Genomic DNA, 23,072 nt, shown 5'->3' with positions numbered 1-23,072 from the left:
ATGAGTGCTATTTTGATTCAAACAATTATAAATTATTATATGATAAATTATAGCCATAAATTATTAAAATGCTAAATATGATATTTTTTCATTTGTTTTGACCTAAACTAAGGGGCCGTTCAAAAAGTACGTACATCCCGAGGCGGGGGAGGGGATTTGCTATTTTGTACGGTTTTGTACGATGGGGAGGGGGGGAGGTATTATACAAAGTACGTACATTATAAGCATACACCAAATTTAAATTTGACTTTGATGAATTAATTATTTTAAATAAATATTTAATTTTATTTAAAACATAATTATTTTAAATAAATATTTAATTTTATTTAAAACATAATTATTTTAATTTTTATGAAAAAGGGGGGTAGACTAATAAAATGCACATACTCTAAGAGGGGGGGGGAGTAAGACCTTATGTACGATAATGTTCGGTTTTGTAGGGGGGGGGGAGGGTATTAAAATTTCGCCATTTTTGTGTACGTACTTTTTGAACAAAATAACGAAAAAAGTATGAAAAATAAGTTTAATAAAAATTCTACGTCACAAGGTTAACTAAAAAAATAATAAAATGAATAGATGAAAAACATTATAAGATAATGAAAAGTATGAGCCAATAGATTTCATAACAGTTAAAAAAATGAGAAAAATATTTTTGTAAATAGCGGATTAAACCGCAAATGATTCCTGTTCAAATTTTTTTTTCTTTAAATTATTAGAATATTCTGCAATATTTCGCTATTTTTCCCCCTCTAAAAGAAGTTTACCCAGCGAGTAATAGCCAAATTAAAGTAACCCTTCCCTTCCATTAGATAGGTCTTGTCCATTTCCATCGACGAATCCTCATGACTTCCGACTCCGCATACTCAAAGCATTAATCACGTTGCCTCTCGGAATTGCGTGTATTTACATATTGATGCCCCCCATAGATCTCCCCCCCCCCCTTGTACCCTCAATAAGTGTCCTGCGATTTGTAAAAGATTTGTCAGAAAGGAAAATTCAGATTGAAAAAGTAACGCTATTTTCTACGCTTTTTCTCGGGGTTGGTATTTTGGTTCCGCTGAGATATTACTCTAAGGGGGAAAGCACAATATTGAATGATTTTTCTTAGTTCTTAATTTAATTAAGGGTATGTGACGGATATTTCCTCGCACGCGATAGTTTGCCCCTCCCCCCTTCTCTGTGAAGTTTCACGCACTCTGCAGAATCATTAAATATGAATTATGTCGCATTAGGAGATGCAGTGTTAGAAGAATTTGCTGGGTGACAACAGAAGTCATGGTTGCAAACATAGTTTATTATTGACATTTTGTTTTGTTACTTTATGTCGACCATCTTTTAGTGCAGCAAACAGCTTTATTTAATTTTTCACAGTGTTTTTTTATTTTTTTGCTTGAGGTTCATGTCCCTTAATGTTGGCATCTGAATAAGATGTTTCCGGTCTAGATGGAACGCTTAAAAATTATCGTTTTTTTCGAGTTTGTGTAAGTTGAAGATTTGTATGCAATTTTATTAAGGTTCTACTTGAAAGGACTTTCAGTTATATTTTCAAAACATTGAAAGGTCTTATCTGTCTGAGAAGCATAGAACGTTTATTTATGGTTAAAATAACATCATTAAATCTCCAACGAATGATCCGTGTCTTACTGCATTGAATGATTTTTTTTTATGGTTAGAACAAAATAATTTAACCTCTAACCAATGATGAGTCTATCAGTGCATCGGATGTTTTTTTTTATGGTTAGAACAACATCGTTAAATATCTAATGATGCGCCTCGAGCATAGTCAAGCAACGAAATGCTAAGTAATTTTGTATAAATCGTTGTCTTGTTGAAAAATCCGGTTATTTGAAAGTGTCTCATTTATTTTGCAATACACCAGGAAAGACAAATCTTGATAGCTGCCATACTTATTACAATTGGTCTTTGTGTCTTAAGCTTATTAGGAAATGTGCAAAGAAATGTGAGACAAATAAAGAAATGCAAAAACCCTATAATTGTCGAAGCAGATCAGACTAATTGAGCGACTAATCTATTTTCTATTTGACCAAAATGACTAACTTCAATACAATGTAAAATGTTTGGCTGATTAGATAATAAGAAGGACTTTTCTAATGAGTCTGGCAAGATGCAAATAGCCATATTATTCCACAACGCACAGTTTCTTATTGGCTATGATGTGTCTTTATAAAAACTATCAAATCTCTCGCATTTACTTATGTTGTTCATTCATTGTGGTAGAGTTGGGCAAAAATGTAATCGATTACAGCAATTAATTACTTGTAGTCATGATTATGATGTATAGCAATTTTGATTACAGCTGCAATCATGATTACAACAATCAATTACAGTAATCAATAACTTGTAATCGTGATTACAACTTTGATTTCAGCTGTAATTGTGATTATAATAGTCGATTGTAGTAATCAATTGCTTGTAATCGTGATTACAATTCATCATAATTTTGATTACAGCTGTAATCATGATTACAATAATTAATTACTGTAATAAATTATTTGTAATCTTGGTTGCAATTCGCCATAATTTTGATTACAACTTTAATCGACAGCAAAAAGCAGGACATAAAAAGTAAACTCCGAACAGAGTATTCCGAGTATAAAACAAACATGAAACGCCCAAAAATAAAATAGTGACGTCAATGATATGACGTCAGAAGAGGACCTCAAGACTTCCGGTAGGGTTCTTTTTTTTTTTTTTTTTTTTTTTTTNTTTTTTTTTTTTTTTTTTTTTTTTTTTTTTTTTTTTTTTTTTTTTTTTTTTTTTTTTTTTTAGTATAGATGGTGAATAAATGCAAACGACGTAATTGTGAGTATTGGTCCTGATTGGCTATTGAAACGTGGCATTTACTTATGTAAACAACTGTTCTTTCGATTCTATTTTGAGTAAGCCTTGCCCGTCAAATATCGATTATCGTATTGTGTTTAAAATCTCGCAACTAGTGAATTCTTCTTGTAAATTAATGAAATACTTAGCAAATTAATACTTAGCAAAACAAAATAAAGGAGGTATTAATTTTCCTTATTAACGAAAGAAGCCGATTATAAAACAAGCCAAACAGCAGTGACTTTAACACGTCATCTTATTTATAAACAACCAGCTGACATTGAGGTTATATGGTTGTGTATCAGCGGTGTTCTTCTGCTTGCGTTAAGAGTATCTCTTTGCTGCAACTTGTGTATTAATTTACAATGGGAAACGGTGAGTACCCCATCTCGTAATTAATTACAAATTTGATTATTATTAATATATTAAATAAATATTCTAAAAATTATTAAAGATGTACTTAAAATGTTTAATACATAATATTTGTACAGTCATAACTTATAATATACGATAACTTTAAATAATACTAAAAAAAGTCCTTCACATACATCTTTAAGCATAACCAAATTATACATGATTATGCTATTTTTAATGTTAATTAAATTATGCTATTTTTAATTTTCATCTAATAATACACTAGCGTGCGTTATTAAACCATTGTGACTATTATTTTAAATGCATAATAACCCACAAGTCCAAACATTAGTCTCGCGGTCAATATCGTTTATTCGGACCAAGATTTCGTACAAACTAATTTATTTCCCAACTATCTACTGCTGACAGTATTATTGTGTCCTTACAAAAGATCTCTAAATCTTCTCTTAATTGCTTGGACTTTGCCTATGAATTGATATTTCTTGAAGGGTTAGATAAAATATCATAGACTAAGTTCCTCATCAATTAAACATACATTCATGAAACAAATAAGCTCTTATGAAAGTATCATTTACCTGATAAAACTTATTCAAAAAACGGTGAACTATTCATATAGTTATTTATTTAATAAGCATATAATATTTAGATTATGTTATTCATTTTATTAAATATTATATATGAATAACTTATCTGTGCAATTATTCATACATTTGGTAGTAATTAAATGTATATGATTTTCCTAATAATACTATAGCGCTAATAATACCAATCATAAAGTTAATAAATTTCTAATACACTGTTAGAATTTTCAATCTGAAATTACCGTAAAATGACTGGAAGCAGTTTATGGTTGGAATTTTAATAATACTAAAAAAACCCGTGAATACGAAACTATGCAGATTGTAACCATTTACAACTAGCATAGTTTATAAACCGCTCTGTGGGTACTGCGCTATTTATGCGCGAATGATAATTTCGTATTCTAATAATCCAAAGACACCGATCGTAGAGTGCAGGACATTGTCTCTTCATGTATTAAAGAAATAAAAGATATTGTAACATCAATGCCCGTTCAGTCGGTCATGTAATTGACCGATTAGCCTTCTCTGCGTCAGTACGGAACAAAATGGCATTATAAAGTAGGCCTAACTGGAACGGATAGAATTCTGGTTATTTAACCGTATAAGGAAAAAACAATCAATAAACGTTTTTTCTCACACTTATATTTTTTTACGGTTAATTGACTCTTTTATTTGAATATGGTAAAATGGCAAATAAATTGCTTTTAACTGTTTTTGCCTTGGAATTTCTAACATTGTATTGAAAATTCAATTGTTAAGCCTTACTAACGTTAATAAAGTTCTAATAATAAGATCAATATAATAATAAGAATAAAGTTCTAATAATAAGACCAATATAATAATAAGAATAAAGCTCTGATAATAAGACCAATATAATAATAAGAATAAAGTTCTAATAATAATATCAATTATAACCACTTTCTAATATTAAATACCTAGAATGCGTTTGAAGACCTTATTCTTCAAAATACAGAGTAACTAATTGTAGAAACATTAGTCCTGCACTTAAAATCGTTTCCGCTGAAATTCGCTTCTAAGATTTCGAACAAAACTAATTTATTCCCCGGCTATCATCTGTTGCTGGGAGAATTATTGTGTCTTTACAAAAGATTCTAAGTAGTCTCTTAATTGCTGGAACTCGCCTATGAATAGACATCGCTTGAAGGGTTAAATCAAATACCGTAGACTAAGTTCCCCATCAATTAAACCTCCATTCAGGAGAGATGAGTTCGAGCAATTTACTTTCGTTTACTCCAAACAAACAAGTTTGTTAGAAAGTATCATTTACCAAAAGGAAAGTTCCTTGATAAAGCTTCTTATTCAAAGAACGATGAACTATTCACAAGGTTTTGATGATGAACGTGACGTTACTATGGTAACTGTACTAAGGCTTCCGTGGTGGATGATGCTTGGCGGGGAAAAAAACTTTTTTTTCCCTTCATTTTTAGATTTATACGCCAAAGATGCATTTTGATGTTTTAAAGAAAAAAGAAGCAGCTTTTAAAGTTGAAGATGCATGTTTTTCCAAGGAAAGATACATTTTGACAAGTTTCTTTCTTTTATTTTTTTGAATACTTTATTTTCTATTATTTGCATATATGTAAATTCCGGCGTGCACTACGAGTTAGAAATGGAAAGTTATTGAGCAATAATTTTTCATCTATGTTTGTATAAAGTTGGAAATAGTTGTGTATGGAAATTTTAAATCGTAAATTTAGAATCTGAAAAGTTGGACTACTTTTTAAAATCTAAGTCCAAACATTTCCGTATTTATAATACTCATAGCATTTGTTTAGTATTTATGTGAATTTTCTGCAAAATGACATACATTGGCATTCACATAGAAAGTTTTCAATCAGAAAACTATGTTTTATATAAATCATTTTTTGTTTTATGCGTTTTCTCATGAAAAAAGATTATTAACTTTAAAAAAAACATTTGTTTGTCTAAAAGTGCTGGAATCTAATATACTTGTCTAGCATTGGAATTTAAAATTAAAAAAAAAAAAAAAAAAAAACTAAATCCTATTAATGATGAAGAGTTGAAAAGAATAAATCTGTTGTTTTCATCATTGCCGGAAAAATTAGCCAAAAATATTTTTACCCATTATTGTACCACTATTATCGTATAAAATTTTTTATTCCAGACAAAATTAAACACATTTTATATTTTATAGAAAAGTATTTGTCTGAAAATGAAAGCAAATATATAATGTACATAATTCTTAAGACATAATTTTTCTAAAAAAAGGATTTAAATATTAATAAAAACGAATTCATATAAAATATTTCATTGAGTCAAACGTCCAGTGAAATTTAATACACTTGTTTATGTTATGAAAAATTATTCAGAATAATTTTACTCACTCTGGACCCAAATGATTCTATAAGAATTGTGCCTTCCCGAAACTTGATGTTTCTTATATTTTGTAAAAATATATTTGCTTATAAAAGAATTTTGTATATTATTATTCATATACTTTTTAGTTTTTATTGTTGCTTGAAAATTTATCCAAAAATATTTTTACGCATTATTGTACCACTATTATCGTATAAGAATTTTTATTCTCGGCAAAATAAAACGCATTTTATATTTTATCGAAAGGTATTTGTCTTAAAATAAAAGTAAAAATAAATTTAAGTATATATAATTAATTCGATATATATTATATACATAGCTCTAAGAATGCATAATTTTTTTTAAGAAAAGATTTTAAATGTTAAGAAAAAGGAATTCATGTAAAATATTTTATGGAATCACTCGTCTAGAGTAATTTAATACAATTATTTAGGTTATGAAAAATTATTCAGAATAATTTTACACACTCTTGAAACAAAATTATTCTATAAAAATTGTGCCCCCCCTCCCGAAACTGGATGTTCCTTATATTTCGTAAAAATATATTTGCTTATAAATAGAAAATAATTTAGAAATAGAATTTTGCATATTATTATTCGTATATTTTGTTTTTATTGTTGATCGAAAAATTATCCAAAAATATGTTTACGCATTATTGTACCACTATTATCGTGTAAGAATTTCTATTTTCGAAAAAATTAAACGCATTTTATATTTTATAGAAAGGTGTTTGTCTTAAAATAAAAGCAAATATAATTTTAAGTATGAATAATAAATTTGGAATAAATAATATACATAATTCTAAGCATACATAATTTTTCTGAGAAAAGGTTTTATTAAAAATAAAAGAATTCATATAAAATATTTTATGAAGTCACACGTCCGGCGAAATTTAATACACTTGTTTATGTTATAAAAAATAATTCAGAATAATTTTACGACTCTTGACCCAAAATTATCATTACAGTAAAAATAGCTCAAAATCGTTGCATTAAAAATAGCTCAAAAATCACCCTGACATAATAAGCCTGATTTATAACCCTGATAACAAAAAGAAGGGAAAAAAATGTACCTATGGCAAGCTGTTACATAATTAAAAAGCTACACGACTTCGCATGTCGGGTCGGCAGCAAGGGAAGGCGTGAAACTCAAGCAGAGCTATCTAGACAGATGAGGTATTATTTCCAATGTAATACTTTAAGCATAATTGAATGAGACCAAATTCAAGACAATAAGATTATAAGTTTGGACGGTGTAATGGCTTTATGTACAGAAAGTACACTCTTTGTCATGTTTTTATTTTAGTACGTGACACGGCTTACTACATTAGGCGATTAATGTTTCAATATGATATAACTAACATAATTTTTTGGAAACTAATTTCTTACAATCACTTTAAATAAAAATTTAAAAAAATATCTAATTCTTTTATTTATTTAAAAAATTACTTTAAAATTATTAGAATTATTTTAATAAGAGAATTAATTAAATATTATTTTTGAGTACTTTTAAAGAATTAATTTTGTTATTTATGAGATATACCTATTTCATAATTTTGATTCCATCTATAGTACACAATCAGTGAAATCCGTTTTTTATTAAATATTTACTTCCTAAATCTACGTAAAAAAAAAAAAAAAAACTATTTTATTAGATCTGTCAGAAATTTTATCTTTTTCTATATATATAATCAAATTATTTACTGGTTATAAATATTGCGTTACAAGATCACTAAATGTCATAATTTCTGAAATGTTATCCAATAAAAAATATAACTTCGATAAATCTAAAAATATTACATCACTACTATAAACCTATCATTTAAGCATTCAACTTGATTTATGTCTTATCTTATGTCTAAACTTGATTAATTCTTTTACAATCCAAGTTAAGAATTATTTTTTACTATTTCTTTTCGCAAAATTTTAAAAACCAGTAGCGCACAAAACTTTCCAGTAATAAACATAGATTTAAAAATTAGTTTTGTTAATTAATATCCGTATTTTGAATCAGCCATAAATATAGTGATTAAGTTTTAATTTTGATTCAAACGCTAATTCAATGTTATGTTTCAATGTTTTAGAGTAAATCTAAAAATCTAATGAATACCATGAGTCATGGTGGCTCAGGGGATGGAGCGCTCGCCTCTCAATGAGGTGAACCTGGTTCGAATCTCAGCGATGACTGGTTAATACTAATTCCGTTCCCTGCTCGCACAGACCACAGTGACGGTTCATGGGATAGAGTCCCCTGGCCATCTGACTAACCATGGGACATTCTCGTGGTTTTCCTCTCCTTTTAACGCAAATGCGGACTAGTTGCATCAAAAATTCCTCCACGATGGCAAATTTTTACCAATGATTCATCCCGCAGTTTCCTTGTCTTCTGGATTGAGTTCAAAATTACAAGCTACTGATTTGAACATTGGAAATCGTAAAGTCATAATTGGGTCGACTGTTCAATGACGGTTATAAAATGAAATATAAAATAAAATGAATGCCATGGACGGAGCCGCGATGGCTCAGGGGATAGAGCGTTCGCCTTCCAATGTGGCGAACCGGGTTCGAATCCCTGTCGATACGAATTCCGCATCTGGCTTGCTCCGACCACAGTGCAGACGTGAAATATCCTCAGTGGTAGACGGATTATGGGTCAGAGTCCCCTCCCGTCAGGCTAACCGTGTGAGGTTCTCGAAGTTTTCTTCTCCATGTGACGCAAATGTCCTCGAAGGCAAATGTCTTCTAATACTCGATCCCTTGTTCCCTTGTCTTCTGGATTGGGTTCAAAATTACAAGGTTACGGAGTTGAACATTAGTAGTCGTAAACCCATAAAATTGAGTCGGCTGTTCAACGACGGTTTTAAAATAATATACCATGGAAGGCTATTTTCTTAAACTCTACTAAAAATCCTTTTTTTTATTTATGAATCAAACCAAATTGTTTTTTAATAATCAAATATTAAGCAAAAAGGCCACTAAATGCCACAACATATCTAAAATGTCATCATTTTTAGCGGTCCGATTAAAAATAAAACTTAGATGCGGCTGGAAAATGTAATATACTTTATGATTTATTGTCACAATCTTACATCAACTACCATAAACATATCATTTCAGCATACAACTTGATTTATGTCATCCAACTTACATAAAGCATCAAGTTTTGATTACTTGGGCATTTCAAAACGACACTGCGTTTCGCCCAGGCAATTTTCTTTCCGATGTTTGCTGGAGATGAGAGTCTTGAGTCGCAATTATGTGACCACCTTACCTCGGTAACCATGGTGATGTCTCGAGAATTTATTGACTTCAGTTAATAGGGAAGTTTTGGGTGGACATGTTGTTTGCGAAGGGAAAAGCTAATGACCCGAGGAAGCTATCACCGATGCTCACCTTTTGCCCAAGTGTGGGTGGAAAGGAGGGATTTTGTCCTTATCAAATAACGAACTGTCTCTTTCAATTTTGCTTCTTCCCACCGTCAGATGGACATAACTTGACCACATAGCAACAGGATGGAGCAACAATGCTGCCCGGTTATTTATTTGTGGGTAGTTATTAGTATTTGCACTTAATCACTTTTTTATTACCTTTAATTCGAAAATAAGTGAATGTGGTGTTTGTTCGTTCTTTAATATAAGCACGGAATTTAATATTAGAAATCTGGTCCTTTGTGTAGAATTAAAATCACGCAATGACATATAAACAAGACGACTCTATGGCGAACGGTTTTATTATAATTTTTGCGAAAAACGAGAATGGATTATGTTTAATTGATAAAAACTTGAATCAATTCTGAAAAGATTACTGCTTTATGAAACTTGTTAAACAATTGTCAAAAAATTAGACATAAGGTATAATATATGTATCCAAGGTGAAAGTTGGAGGAGAGAGGTTTTGGATCGAATGTTTTGGATTCTTGTATAAATTTCGAGAATGTCTAGGACTCTGCTTCGTAGAGTAAGAGTCAGTATTGGCGCTGCTTTAAGATTTATAACTGGCATTGAACAACCTACACAATTCTGAGTTTATGACAATCAATACTTAATTCCGTATTTTTGTAATTTTGAGTACTACCCAGAAAACTAGGGAATTCCTGGATCAAGCATTGGGACAAACCATCTAGAAGGATTTTTTTTAATGGAACTAACCTGCATCTGCGTTACATGAAGAGGAAAACCACGAAAAAAATTACACAATAAGCCCGACGGAAAAGGATTCTAACTCATGATTTGTCCACCGCTGAAGATATTTGACGTCATCACAAAGATCGGTGCTAGCCGGGAGCAAAATTCATATTAACCAGTCACTCTGGGATTCGAACCTGGGACACCTAATCAGGAAGTGAAACCTCTATCCCCTGTCAACACTCCATTCCGTGGCTTACATGTGTGATTAATTTCTGACCGCGAGCCCCCTTACCGCCCTGCAATGTGAAATGCTTAGTCCTATTGGAAATATGAAGCAAACATGTTGCAAAAAAATATTCTTATTGTACTTTGTTGAAATTTTGAGAGTAAATGGTAGTTTTTTATTTTATGTGACAAATATACTTATCATACGCACTGCAATAGAGATTTGGTCTAACGTGTATGCATGTTAAAATAGAATTGCTTTAAAAAAAAACCCTATCATTACAAGGTTCTTTTATAACTTTCATATTTAATTGTGATGGTATTCTCATTGGCGAAGCATAACTAAATCTTAGTTTAGTGCTTGTTGTTATAATATTGAAATCAAACAACCTTAATTTATTTTTCAAAGTAATTTTGTAATTTTTCACATTAATTATCATTACTTTAATATGATAATCCAAACGTAGTGTTTGCTTACATTTCTTTCAATAAAGTCTAATAGCTATCTTAATTTACTTTTTAATATTCTCTAAAGATTGGAACCAGTTGAGCGAGTAAAAAATATTGTGATTCGTGAATGGTTGATATATAAATAGTTTTAAATGATTTTTCAGGGAACACTCGCGATAGCTCATGTTATTCAACAGAAAAAGATTAATTAATAATTTGAAAACTGCTTATAAAAAGTGTCTTTTATAGAAACGTCTTAATAAATATTTCATTCTCTTCCTCATTTCCTCGAGTTATTTTTTATTGAATTTATACTAAACACTTAACAAAGGCGCCAATTAAGACGCTAACAAAGTCAATTTATACAAGAGACTTAACAAAGACGTTAATCAAGAATATAATGTCACTTTTATTGGTTAAAAAAATATAAGACACTTTTAAAGGTTAGTCAAGAATATCTTGTACTCTTATAAGTTAATGAAAAACATCAAAGAACAAGTAAGTTAAACAAGAAAATCGCGGATATTTTTAACAAGAATATCAAAATATATTTTTAAAGTAATCAAGATTATCATTAAACTTTTATAAGATATTATACACTTTCACAAGATAATCAAAGATATCATAAAATTTAATCAAGAATATCAAAAAAATTTATAAGTAACGAATTTAATTTTTTAAATCACATTATAAGGTTGAATAGGTTAATTTAAAATTTTTCTTTCATAGAATATAAAAACAGTCATCTTAGATTCTGAAATTAGAATACAACATTCTTAAATCCCTTAAAAATTATACTTGTTCTGAATTATTCTTAAGAATTTCTTTCTTTCTTCCATTTCAATCGTTAGAAATTGCAGGTTAGAGCAAAAACTATAAAAAAAATAAATCGTGAGAACATTTTATGTTTTGTTTTTGGTTCTGCATTTAGAATGCACATCAATTCAGTTTCCTTTTATCTATTTCGTGAACCATTTTATCTTAGTACTTTTACAACGAGTTTCTTTATACTATTTTACTTTTTACTTTTTCATCGCTAAAATCAAATCAACTTGTTAGTCGCTTAACGATACTTAAATATTTTCTTTCTTTTAACTGTATCTGGAAATAAATGTTAGTTCGTGATATACTTCAAACATTTTAACCTGCAGACGATAAAAAAAGTATAGAGGGAAAAAGTAAAATAAATAATGTTAAGAACGGAGGATATGAAAATATTGTTGCCATTCACTTGAAGTAAAATTTTTTTCGTAGAACATTTTTTTTCCCACGAGGAATTTTGATGCGTTTGGAATTTGTATCGTCTGCAAAAATGTTGCCAAATCGAACACTTGTCAAACGGAGAAGTGAAAAAAGTATTTTATCATTTTACTTATTTCTAAGATATTTCTCCGGGCAAAAAGGAAGAAACGTTAAATTATGTTAAGGATCTTATATATCGTATATTGTTGATTTTAGAAAACGTGAAATAGATAAGCAGATTATTGTTTCAAAGATAGTTCTAACGGAAAAAAAATAATTAAATAAAACTTGGTTAAAATTCAAGAGACAAATAAATTTTTTGAATCAAAGATATCTTCTTCCTTACTTTTCTTTACCCTTTCTTCTCTTACCTTTTTTTGGCTTTTAGATGAAAATTGTCGTGTTTTCATTTTTTTTAATAATATGCCTTTATATTTTGTATTTCTCAATATTGATTGCACCATTTTTGTTCATCGTTAACCTTTTTTGCAACTGTAACGCCAATTACTTTATTTGTTATTAAGTTAAAACGTGGAAGAAACAGTGTTAATTCTGAGACAAAAAAATTATCATATAGTGTTTGGAATTTTAATAGAAAATCTATTTATAAAAGAATTCCGTGATTTATTAGAATAAACAAGCATTGATATTATATTTTTTTTCGCTAATAACTATCACTTAATATTTTAAATTTTTGTTACAATTTATGTGATCAAGCATTGAATTACTTATTTATTTTATTTGTGCTTTTGTACTTAAATCTGATACTTTTTTTTAAAATTATTTTAAATTTTTTCAATTGTTATTATTTGAGAAACTTCATAGTTTATCCAAAAAGGATGTTTTCTTTTATTTGAATTTAGAATGGTGATTTTAAATTCATAGAAACGCATTTTTATGTAATTGACATTCATTCAACGCTCCTATTTTTAAATTTTAAATATCGCTTTTTCATATTCAAAATATAAAAAAATTTTAAATTTCCTGTACATTGTATTTTTTTTTTAAATTTCTGAATGTCTAGTTTTGTTAATGATATTTTACTGTGCTATTAATGTTATTTTCTAACTTTTTTAATTATAACGGCCATTTTATAAAATACATACTTTCTACTTTTTATTTTTGTAATAATTATGATATTCTTCCAGAAAAAATGCAGAATTTTAAGCAATTTTACATCTCCAAATATTGCTGAATATTACTCCAAATATTACTTTAGCTTACAATATTGCGCAGCTAAATATTGTTAACTAATGTAAATACAAATTAAACCTGGCCACATCTCAGTAAATTATTTTCCTCGCAAATTAATAATTTTCTTAAATCGTCTAAAACTCTAGAAAACACAACCCACCCCTTTAAAAATTATTCTAACCCCAGAACATTCACCTCTATAATTCATGGCGAGCATAAATTCTTTTAAATCGCCAAAATTGTGCAGTTGCTTGTACTCCTTTCACTCTTTCAAAGTTTAGGAAGTATCTCATTTCCGGAAGCTGTAAAAAATCTTATTAAAGATCCTCTCTAAAAGGGAAGAGTCGTTATATTACATTTATCTTCGAATATCTTCCCAAACCTTTTTTTGATCTTCCTTATCATGTTTGAGTATGTTTATACTAATTTTGCGGGTCTGTAAAAGGAATTTATTTTTAAAAGTAGTGATAGTATATTTAATAGACGTTTTATTACTGCTCTTTTTTTAATATATGAAATTTGATATGTTGTTATTTGGTCATAAATTTCTCACGGGAAGCGTAGGCTGTATTATATACGCTTTGCGTTATAACTATGAAAAGTAATTTAAAAGAACTAAATTTAAACCTATATTTATAACTGAGTGATAGATAAGTGGTGAAATATATAGTATAGTACAAGCACGGAAAACATTATTTTAACTATTGACTTTTGTTTTTAATTAATATATATATATATATATNTATATATATATATTAATAGAAAATAATAGTTTTGTTTTAATTGGTATTTTTTAACTATAAAACATAGTCTAATAGCTACTAAGAAAAATCTGCTAGATTATAGGAATTATTTTTGTACTGAAATATAATGTACATAAAAAGTAGTTAAATTTTTTTGCACTTATATTCAAAAATTTGTCAGTAATAGATTTTGCAAATTAAGGAAATTTAAATGTGGTATAACTGTTTCTCTTAGATCTAAATAACTTTAAATTTGAAACATTATTGTTTAGAGTTATTATTTTTAATTATTAAATTAGTGTTTGGAATATTTTGCCTTTATCACAGAAAAAGGCACCTTTGTTTTATGCTGTGTTTCATAACTATCAATTATTAAAATGTTTAATTCTGTAATAAAATGTTAATATTTTTCATTTATTTTGACTTAAATTTATACAAAATAATAAAAAAATATGAAAAAATATTTTTTTTTAAAATTCTACATCAAAGAGTTAATAAATACATGAAACTCACAAATAGAATAGAATAGAATATTATTCTTTAATCATTATTTCATAAGGCAATTAAATCATCAATAAACAGCTTTAACCCACTGATTTAAGATTAAGATTAAAAAAAATGAGTCAATATAATCTTCTAAGTTTTGCATTTATAAATTGCTTTTGTAATTTACATAAATGAACCAAATTTTAATAAACACCAGACAAACCTCAATTTAGCGCGAGAAAAAATGTGAGATCAAATGAAAAAAATGCGGTGTCCTCAAAAAAGGAAGGGGAAAAAAATAGCTTCTTAGTATTCTTCAAATTGCTAAATTAGTTCTAATAATGCAATCAATCCCTTATTAGATTACGCCTAAACATCAAAGTATGTAATTACTAGTTGACAGCATTATTGAAAAGACGAGTCAATGCTTAAAAAATTGCTTGAATTAGGAAATCTGGTCATTAATCCTAAAATAGGAAAGCTATTTCTTACTGCATAAATCTAGACTATGTAATAAGGTTGCAGGCCTCCTAATAGCAGCCCATTGTTAACGCATGCTTCGAGCTTTGACACCGACTAACACCATCAGCAAAACGGGTACCTGCCTGTAAAACCGTCTTTTGGTCTAGTCTACTGACTGGGGGGGGGGCAAATTGTTATGTAATTTGCATTATTTTATAGGAAAAAGTGGCAAATAAATATAGGATATTCTGGTTGTGCAGTATTAATTATTTTAGAGATTGGAATATATTTATTATGATTGCATTATTATTGGAATATATTTATTATTGGAATATATTATTTATATGTAATACGTTATATGCTTGTATTTAAGCGATTTATAAATTAAAAATTTGGTTTTTGAAATTTCAAACAATTTTCATTTTGTAAAATAATAGAACTTAAGATTATGTACTAGATTTTCAAATTTGATTTTAGTTTTTTGTCTTTAATATCACACTCTGAAAAAAAAAATTCTGGTAAAATTGCCGTAATGTATGGAAATGACATTACTGATAAAAACAAATAAATTAAACTGATAAAACGGACAATACTGATAAAAAAGGATAAATTAAACTGATTAAACGGACAATACTGATAAAAATAAATTAAAAAAAATTCTGGTAAAATTGCCGTAATGTATGGAAATATCAATACTGATAAAAACAAATAAATTAAACTGATAAAACAGACAATACTGATAAAAACGAATATTAAAATTGCCGTAATGTATGGAAATGACATTACTGATAAAAACAAATAAATTAAACTGATAAAATGGACAATACTAATAAAAACAAATAAAATAAAATTCTGGTAAAATTGCTGTAATGTATGGAAATGACATTACTGATAAAAACAACATAATTCTGGTTTTAAAAAAATTCTGGTAAAATTGCCGTAATGTATGGAAATGACATTACTGATAAAAACAACATAATTCTGGTTTAAAAAAAATTCTGGTAAAATTGCCGTAATATATGGAAATGACCATTACTGATAAAAACAGAATAATTCTGGTTTAAAAAAAATTCTGGTAAAATTGCCGTAATATATGGAAATGACATTACTGATAAGAACAACATATTTCTGGTTAATAAAACCAAAATATACGGTATTTAAACCATTCATTTTGGAATATTTCTGTTCATAATGTTACGGATTTGCCTGAAATTCGTACGAAATGTAAAATAACTGAAAAGTAAATTTAACCGAATAAATGTTTTTTATGCCTTGCTCTAAGGTATCATGACAATAATACTAAATTTTATTACACATTATAAAACTATATTTTATTATTAATTTTACCAAAGTACTCCGGTAAAAACTACCGAGATTTTTGGTGTTCCCACAGAGCCAGAAACATGGTAAATTTTACCATATTCTGGTAGTTTTAAACATACTTTTTTTTCTCAGTGCAGAATGTAAATTTGTTCTCATTTATTCTCATGGGTGTTTTTTTAATAATTTTTTAACCTGTGAAGTAATGTGTTAAATATTTTAATTTGTACATATTTACATACTGATTGAGCATGCAAAACTACAACAAATTTTACACTAAAAAACTAGCGTTAAGGAAGAAAAAAGTCCTAAAAAAGCATTAAAATTCGCAAATAAAAAAAAATTCGACTCGAGTTAAGTTTCAGATATTGTTTCGATATGGGAATTTTTTATTCATTTATTAACCGAAAAGATAAAAAATAAAAATGTTTTGAAATCAGGTTAAAATTTAAAAAGTTAATTTTTTAACAGTTTGATCATTTCTCAAACAAAAAATCATTTTTATTTAATTTTTAACAGTTTAACATTTTAATAAAAATTCTCAATTTTGAGTTTACTTATGACATTTAAGCATTTTTCAGCAGTAAAGAAAAGAAGTATTTTTGCCTGATTTTGAGTTTATTTTTCACAATTGACCATTAAAAAACTTTTACTCAATTTCGATCTTACTTTTTTACAATAAAGAATTTTTCAAGAGAAATATTTCATTTTCTTACCATAGCTAGGTCTTGAATTCTAAGAATATTTTTACATAAATTTAATTTTAAAATAATTCAGCCTTAAAAATTATTAGGTTAAGATCAGCCAATTACTTTTAAGCAATAATATTAACAACGTTTGAAAGCAGGTGACTTTAATGGGTTTTTATTTTATTTTCACATGTTATTTAAATAATATGTAATCAAAATCACCAGTGTCAATAATTTTATGTCATTCTATGTCATTTTATGTCATTATGGTGAGCTATGGATCTAGCCTCACCTAACTTTATTTAAAGCTTTAAGTTTATTTAACACCGTTGGCAACGTTCGGTTGACAACTGTAGTTGTAATTTGGTTTTCATTTTTTCAACTTTACTTTTCATTCAGATCAGATGGTTGTGTTCTTGTTTTAGTTAATAAATTTAGTTTATGTATGAATGATATTTATTTCTTTATGCATAACGTTCAATAGACCCTCGAAGACTCGGGGGCCTAAAGTCATATTGTCATAATATGTATACCTTTAAACTTTCTCTATATCATTAATCTTTTCTTTTCTTCTTTTTCTCTAGAGATTTAAGTAATAACAGACTGATAATGATTGGAAAGAAAACTCTAAGAGGAGCACCCCTTTTGAAAAATTTGTAAGTAAATAAAAAAAATTAAATACAACTTATTTAATTATTAAATTAGATATGTCAATGTTACTTCAACTACAGTGTTTCAAGCAAAATTAAATGACTACCTTGGTTTTTATTATAAGTTATATATAAATCTTCCGAAATTAAATTTAATTGAAGAAAAGGGAAGGAAAGACAAAATATCTGCATATAATTTTTAAGAGATATATTTAAATATAAATAGTCTACAATATCAAAATTTCCTCTCAAAAATCTGTTACAAAATTATAAGACCACCAGTTAAAATGAGCTTTTTTACAAAACTAAATAGATTATGATCCATCATTTTTCAGGATAACTTAAAATATTCAATTTTCCATCAAGTTTTCTGGCTAAGTTTTAGGAATTCTGTCCCATTCATCTGTGATACATCCAAAATCTCATTTGTGATTATTTGCATACTCTTGTCTTTCCGAGTAACCCACTAGTTTTCTCTATTTAATTTTATTTTATAATCGTTGTTGAGCAGTCAATCCAAATTTTTGAGTTTACGTCTACCAATGTTCAACTCTGTAGCCTTGTAATTTTGAATCTACTCCAGAAGACGAGGGAACTTCAGGGTCAAGTATTGGAAGAAATTTTTCCTTCATGGAGGACTTTTTGATAAAATTGACCCGTATTCGTGTTACATGGAGAGAAAAACTTCCCCACGGTTAGTCTGACGGCAAGGGGACTCTAACCCATGATTCGTCTTCCACTGAGGATAGTTTACGTCAGCACTGTGGTTGGTGCGAGGCAGGTGTGGAATTCGTAACGACCACCATTGCTGGGATTCGAACCCAGTTCACCTCATTGGGAGTCGAGCGCTTTATCACCTGAGCCATCACGACTCCAAGACTGTGGCGGTGCCAGGTATCCATCCTTTTTTCCTAAGATAAGGACTAGGGTCTAGCCAGCTTAGAACTTCGAATTTTTTTTCTTTCTGAAACTCATTTTTAGTTCATTGGGCCACATGGTATGGCCCATTGTTCTGCTTAAATTTCCAGTCTGACCCACCTAGATGTAGACCTAAAAGTATAAGGGATAGTAGGTAGTAGTAAGGGGGTAGTAATAAGTGAAGAATATTTGATAACATCTAGAGTCTATTTCTTCCAGAAATTTGCTGCAAGTCGAATATACCACGATACGCAAAAGCTCCCCACACCATCATTGAGCTATCACCTATCTGTTTACTGAAGAAATCATGAAGTTCAGCTTGCAAATCATGGAATTTGTAATTATTACCATCCGAGCTGTCCAAATTGAACTTCTTTTCGTCGAAAAAATAGTTTTCTAAACAGCAATATAGGTCATGACCTCCCTTGACCACTTCAGCTTCTCTTCTTTATGAGGTTTTAATGGTCTTGACTTTCTTTCAATTCTCGAATAACAACATTCAAGTTTAATATAAATTTCTTCTGTTTGGGAGATTGCTTTACTTGTCTGTTGAGTTATTTTGCAAGCAGACAAGTTCTGTTTCGTTGCAAGTATAAAAATGTATCTATTACTCCGAGCTGATAATTTACGCTTCCTACCAGATCTTTTAAACTTACCATAAGAATCTCTTTTGCTTAAAACATTATGAACAGCACATAATTTAGAACATTTAATTAACTTAAATATTTCTCATCCCGACTTTACAAATCCTTTAAAATCAAAATATTTCGAACTAACTCAGATAATTCTTTTTCGCGTGTTAAATAAATTAAACTCTATTGCGTTTTTGCAGTATAAAGTCAGGGTTTGCATACGATTTTCAAGGAAAAAATAAAAAGATTTTGAGACCTCAAACGATTTTAAACGAAATAGGTGGTCTTATACTTTCGTAACACCTAGATTTAAAAAATCGTTTACTATGGGAAAATAAATCAATTTATTTTCATTCTTTGATTTATTTCAGAAAATATAACTTTTTTCAGATGTTTCACTATTTTAAAATTATTTATTTTATCAGTGTACAATAAAAATAAGTTATATTTGAGGTAGTCTTTTAATTTTGTAACACGCCATAAATATTTTCCAATATATTTAGTTCATCATTGTTCTTTTTTAGTTATGTTCTTTTAATTAGAATTCTTAACTTATTACTCAAATTCAATCTCTGAATGACATTCGAAAGAATGAACAATTAACGAGAATTCTTCCAAATTGTGCACATTGATTATATTTCTTTGACTACAAATTAATATGTTACATATTACTGCAAAAGAAAAAGGATTCGAAATACATGAATGATGGTTCAATAACTCTTTTGTGCATCACATAAGATGACATTTAAATGTAAAAGATAGACTGTCGAAATGCAAGGTTTGTCATTTTCCTAAGTATAAAGGCTACTCGGGATGTTATATGAAATGATAGATGACAGTTACTACCTCCCATTTGTATTTATGGGCCTCCCATTGGTTTTTGTTGTTGTTTATATATTGTTTTCAATTTCCTTAATTGGGATTTTGCTTTTTATACATTCGTTTTGGTAAATTATATGATTGAAATAGAAGAGCAAGTTTTATTGATATTGTAAAAACAAATAACCTTCGATTTATTCTTAAATAAAAAATATAGTAAAGTACTGTAAACACTATTTTTGAATTTTCTTTTTTAGTAAGGTTATGCATTTTACTAAAGCATAGTTTTGTTATTTGAATACCATTTTAAAACACATATAAGTTTTCACGAGGAAAATTCTGACTGAAATTTTGAATCATTTTATGAATTAATAAAACTAATGAAAAAACTAAATTTATGAAAAAAATTAACTTATTGCAGAAAAATGCTTTAACTAAAATTCTGAGTAATTTTACTCGGAGAAAAAAAGTCAAGTCAAAATTATAAGAGTATGCTAAGACTTACTGTGTTTGTTGCGCTCATGAAACACCAAAAAGCTCGGTTGTTTTAACCAAAACGGTAATTATTTTGGTAAAATTAATAATTAACTGAATTAAATAGTATTAATTTATTAAATTTCAGTTAATTTATTAAATTTCAATTAATTTAATAAATTTGAATTAATTTATAAAATTAATTTATTAAATTAATTTATTAAATTTGAATTAGTTAATTTATTAAATTTAAATTAATTTATTTAATAAATTTGAATTAAGCAATTTATTAAATTTGAATTAATTTATTAAATTTGAATTAATTAATTTATTAAATTAATATATTAAATATGAATCCATCATGATACCTTAGAGCAGTGCTTAAAAGCGATTTATTTAGTAAAATTGTGGTAGGTAGTAAGACTATAATTTTTAAAACCAGAGTTTTCGGCTAACTGTTACTATATGAATGGAAGAATTACCAAACGAATGGTTTAATACAGTGTATTTTGGTTCTATTGACTAGAGTTATAGTTTTTTTCTTTTATTATAAATATAATTATCATACTGATTGATAATTTTATAAAAGACAATTTCGGTGAGGAAAAAGGATTTAAAAAAAAAACATATAAATTTTTGCTCTAGAATATAATTCTTTTTATCAATTTTAGTAATATCAAGACATCTATTTAAATAAAGTAATGTAATCAAATAAAGTAATGTAATCAAATAAAGTAATATAATCAAATTAAGTAATGTAATCAAAGTAATGTAATCAAATAATACTTTGCCGCGAAACGAGCTTGAGACAAAAATTATCTTGACAGTTTTGTAAAAGAAATTAATGTATAATCGAAAATTAAATGGAATTAGATTTTCTAATGATTGTAAAATTTTATTAATTAATAATAATTTCACTAAAAAAGGAAAAGAAATGAGAATTCTAATTTTAAATCCACTTTTTCTTTAAATATTGAAGAACTTATACTCGTTGTTAAGGAAATAGCATTTTGATTATAAATAATTTTCATAAACTTCTAGAGTTTTACTCGAATAAAAATTATTTTAATAACAAAAACGTCTCGCAACTATTATATTATTTTACTTTTCAATTTTAATGTCTAAATATTTTAATGAAATAGATTTTTCTCAAATATATACATAATTTTAAATAAACAGAGAGGATTCAAAAAATAAAATTTTTATTAAAGAAAATAAGTTTCTTGTCATAATCTGGTAATTCTAAAACGTTTACTATAATAAAATAATATAAATTAATAGAACTTCATCTAAACAAAACACTGTTTCACATAAAACAACTATCAGCTAAATTACAATTTTTCATACTGTTATCAACAATGAACTTGTTGTAGCATATCTTATTAGTTATTAAAATGAACAAAATTCTCTTTTTTTTTTCTCCAGAAAAATGCTTTCAAAGATTCGATATACAAAAGAAGCAATCTTATATAATTATACATATTTAAATTTTCTGACATTATTTAAAAATCGTAATTTGATACTATAATTGAATGTAAATATTTTATTTTTTCTAGTTGAAAATGTGATAGAGCGTAACCCACATTCTTTCAAAGAACCGAAATTTAATTAATTTATTATTTATTCTAACAAAATCCGATCATGTTTTTGAATGTAAATAATGGAACAAATAAAATTAAATTACACTGATTAAAATAAAAATAGTATCTTCTTTCAATTTAGTAATGCATAACAATTTAAATCCTCAGTTATCTAGAATCGACTTAAAATCATTCTTCCGTTTAGACAGAGTTTATATTTTTAAAACTCCCCCTTATACTATTTTCTCCGAAAGTGAATAATTTAACAATTTTACTGCTCGAAAAAAAATTATATTTTTCGAAGTAGAAATAAATGTTTCTTAACAAATTATTTCAAAACGTAGAACAGAGTTGAAAGCGTATAATGTAATTTAATCTCATTATTTATTCAATTTTCCTCCCGGAAGCAGAAAATAAATCTAAATTAAATAAAATGCCTCCGTAACGTTATTCATGATTTTTCATAGAATCTATTACAACTATTTATGTCTAATAATCAAATAAAAGAAGTATCGTTGCGTTCGTATTTGTTTTAAATTTTATAAAGTTTAAGTACCAATAAAAATCTCATTCGAATAAAAATATAACGCATGCAAGTAAATAAATGTTTAAATGCGTATATCCCATTTTTTTAAAATATTTAAATTTGATTTATTTTTCTGTAATGAGCTTTAAATTTATTTTCTAGACAAATGGATAACAATGAAATTACGTGCGTGGATGATGTCTCAATAAGAATGCTGAAAGATATGGAAATTTTGTAAGTATTTTTAGAATATTTCTAGAATTCATAATTGCGTTTCTTAGATTTTTCTTTGAGCTTAGAATTAAAAAGTAGTTTTACGTTTGAATAGATTTTATTTTAATTTTCACCAGAATTTAAATGAGATGTGATTTGGACAAATTT

The 23,072-nt window shown here is 27.7% G+C and overlaps 1 protein-coding gene across 4 annotated transcripts in view; it reads left to right on the top strand.

Annotated features, from left to right (window-relative positions):
* Positions 1-23,072, top strand: part of LOC107443293 (slit guidance ligand) — a 338,907-nt gene that overhangs the window by 194,091 nt on the left and 121,744 nt on the right. For all 4 annotated transcript variants that reach the window (XM_071182347.1, XM_071182346.1, XM_071182345.1 and 1 more), the window contains exons 5-6: positions 17,677-17,748; positions 22,854-22,925. In XM_071182347.1, the coding sequence (XP_071038448.1) occupies positions 17,677-17,748; positions 22,854-22,925 (144 nt within the window). The remainder of the gene's footprint in view (positions 1-17,676; positions 17,749-22,853; positions 22,926-23,072) is intronic.

Source organism: Parasteatoda tepidariorum, chromosome 6 (assembly GCF_043381705.1).
Source record: "Parasteatoda tepidariorum isolate YZ-2023 chromosome 6, CAS_Ptep_4.0, whole genome shotgun sequence".
Classification (NCBI taxonomy): Eukaryota; Metazoa; Arthropoda; class Arachnida; order Araneae; family Theridiidae; genus Parasteatoda; species Parasteatoda tepidariorum.
The sequence above is the reverse complement of the archived record's forward strand: the minus strand, read 5'-3'. Positions and strand labels throughout refer to the sequence as shown.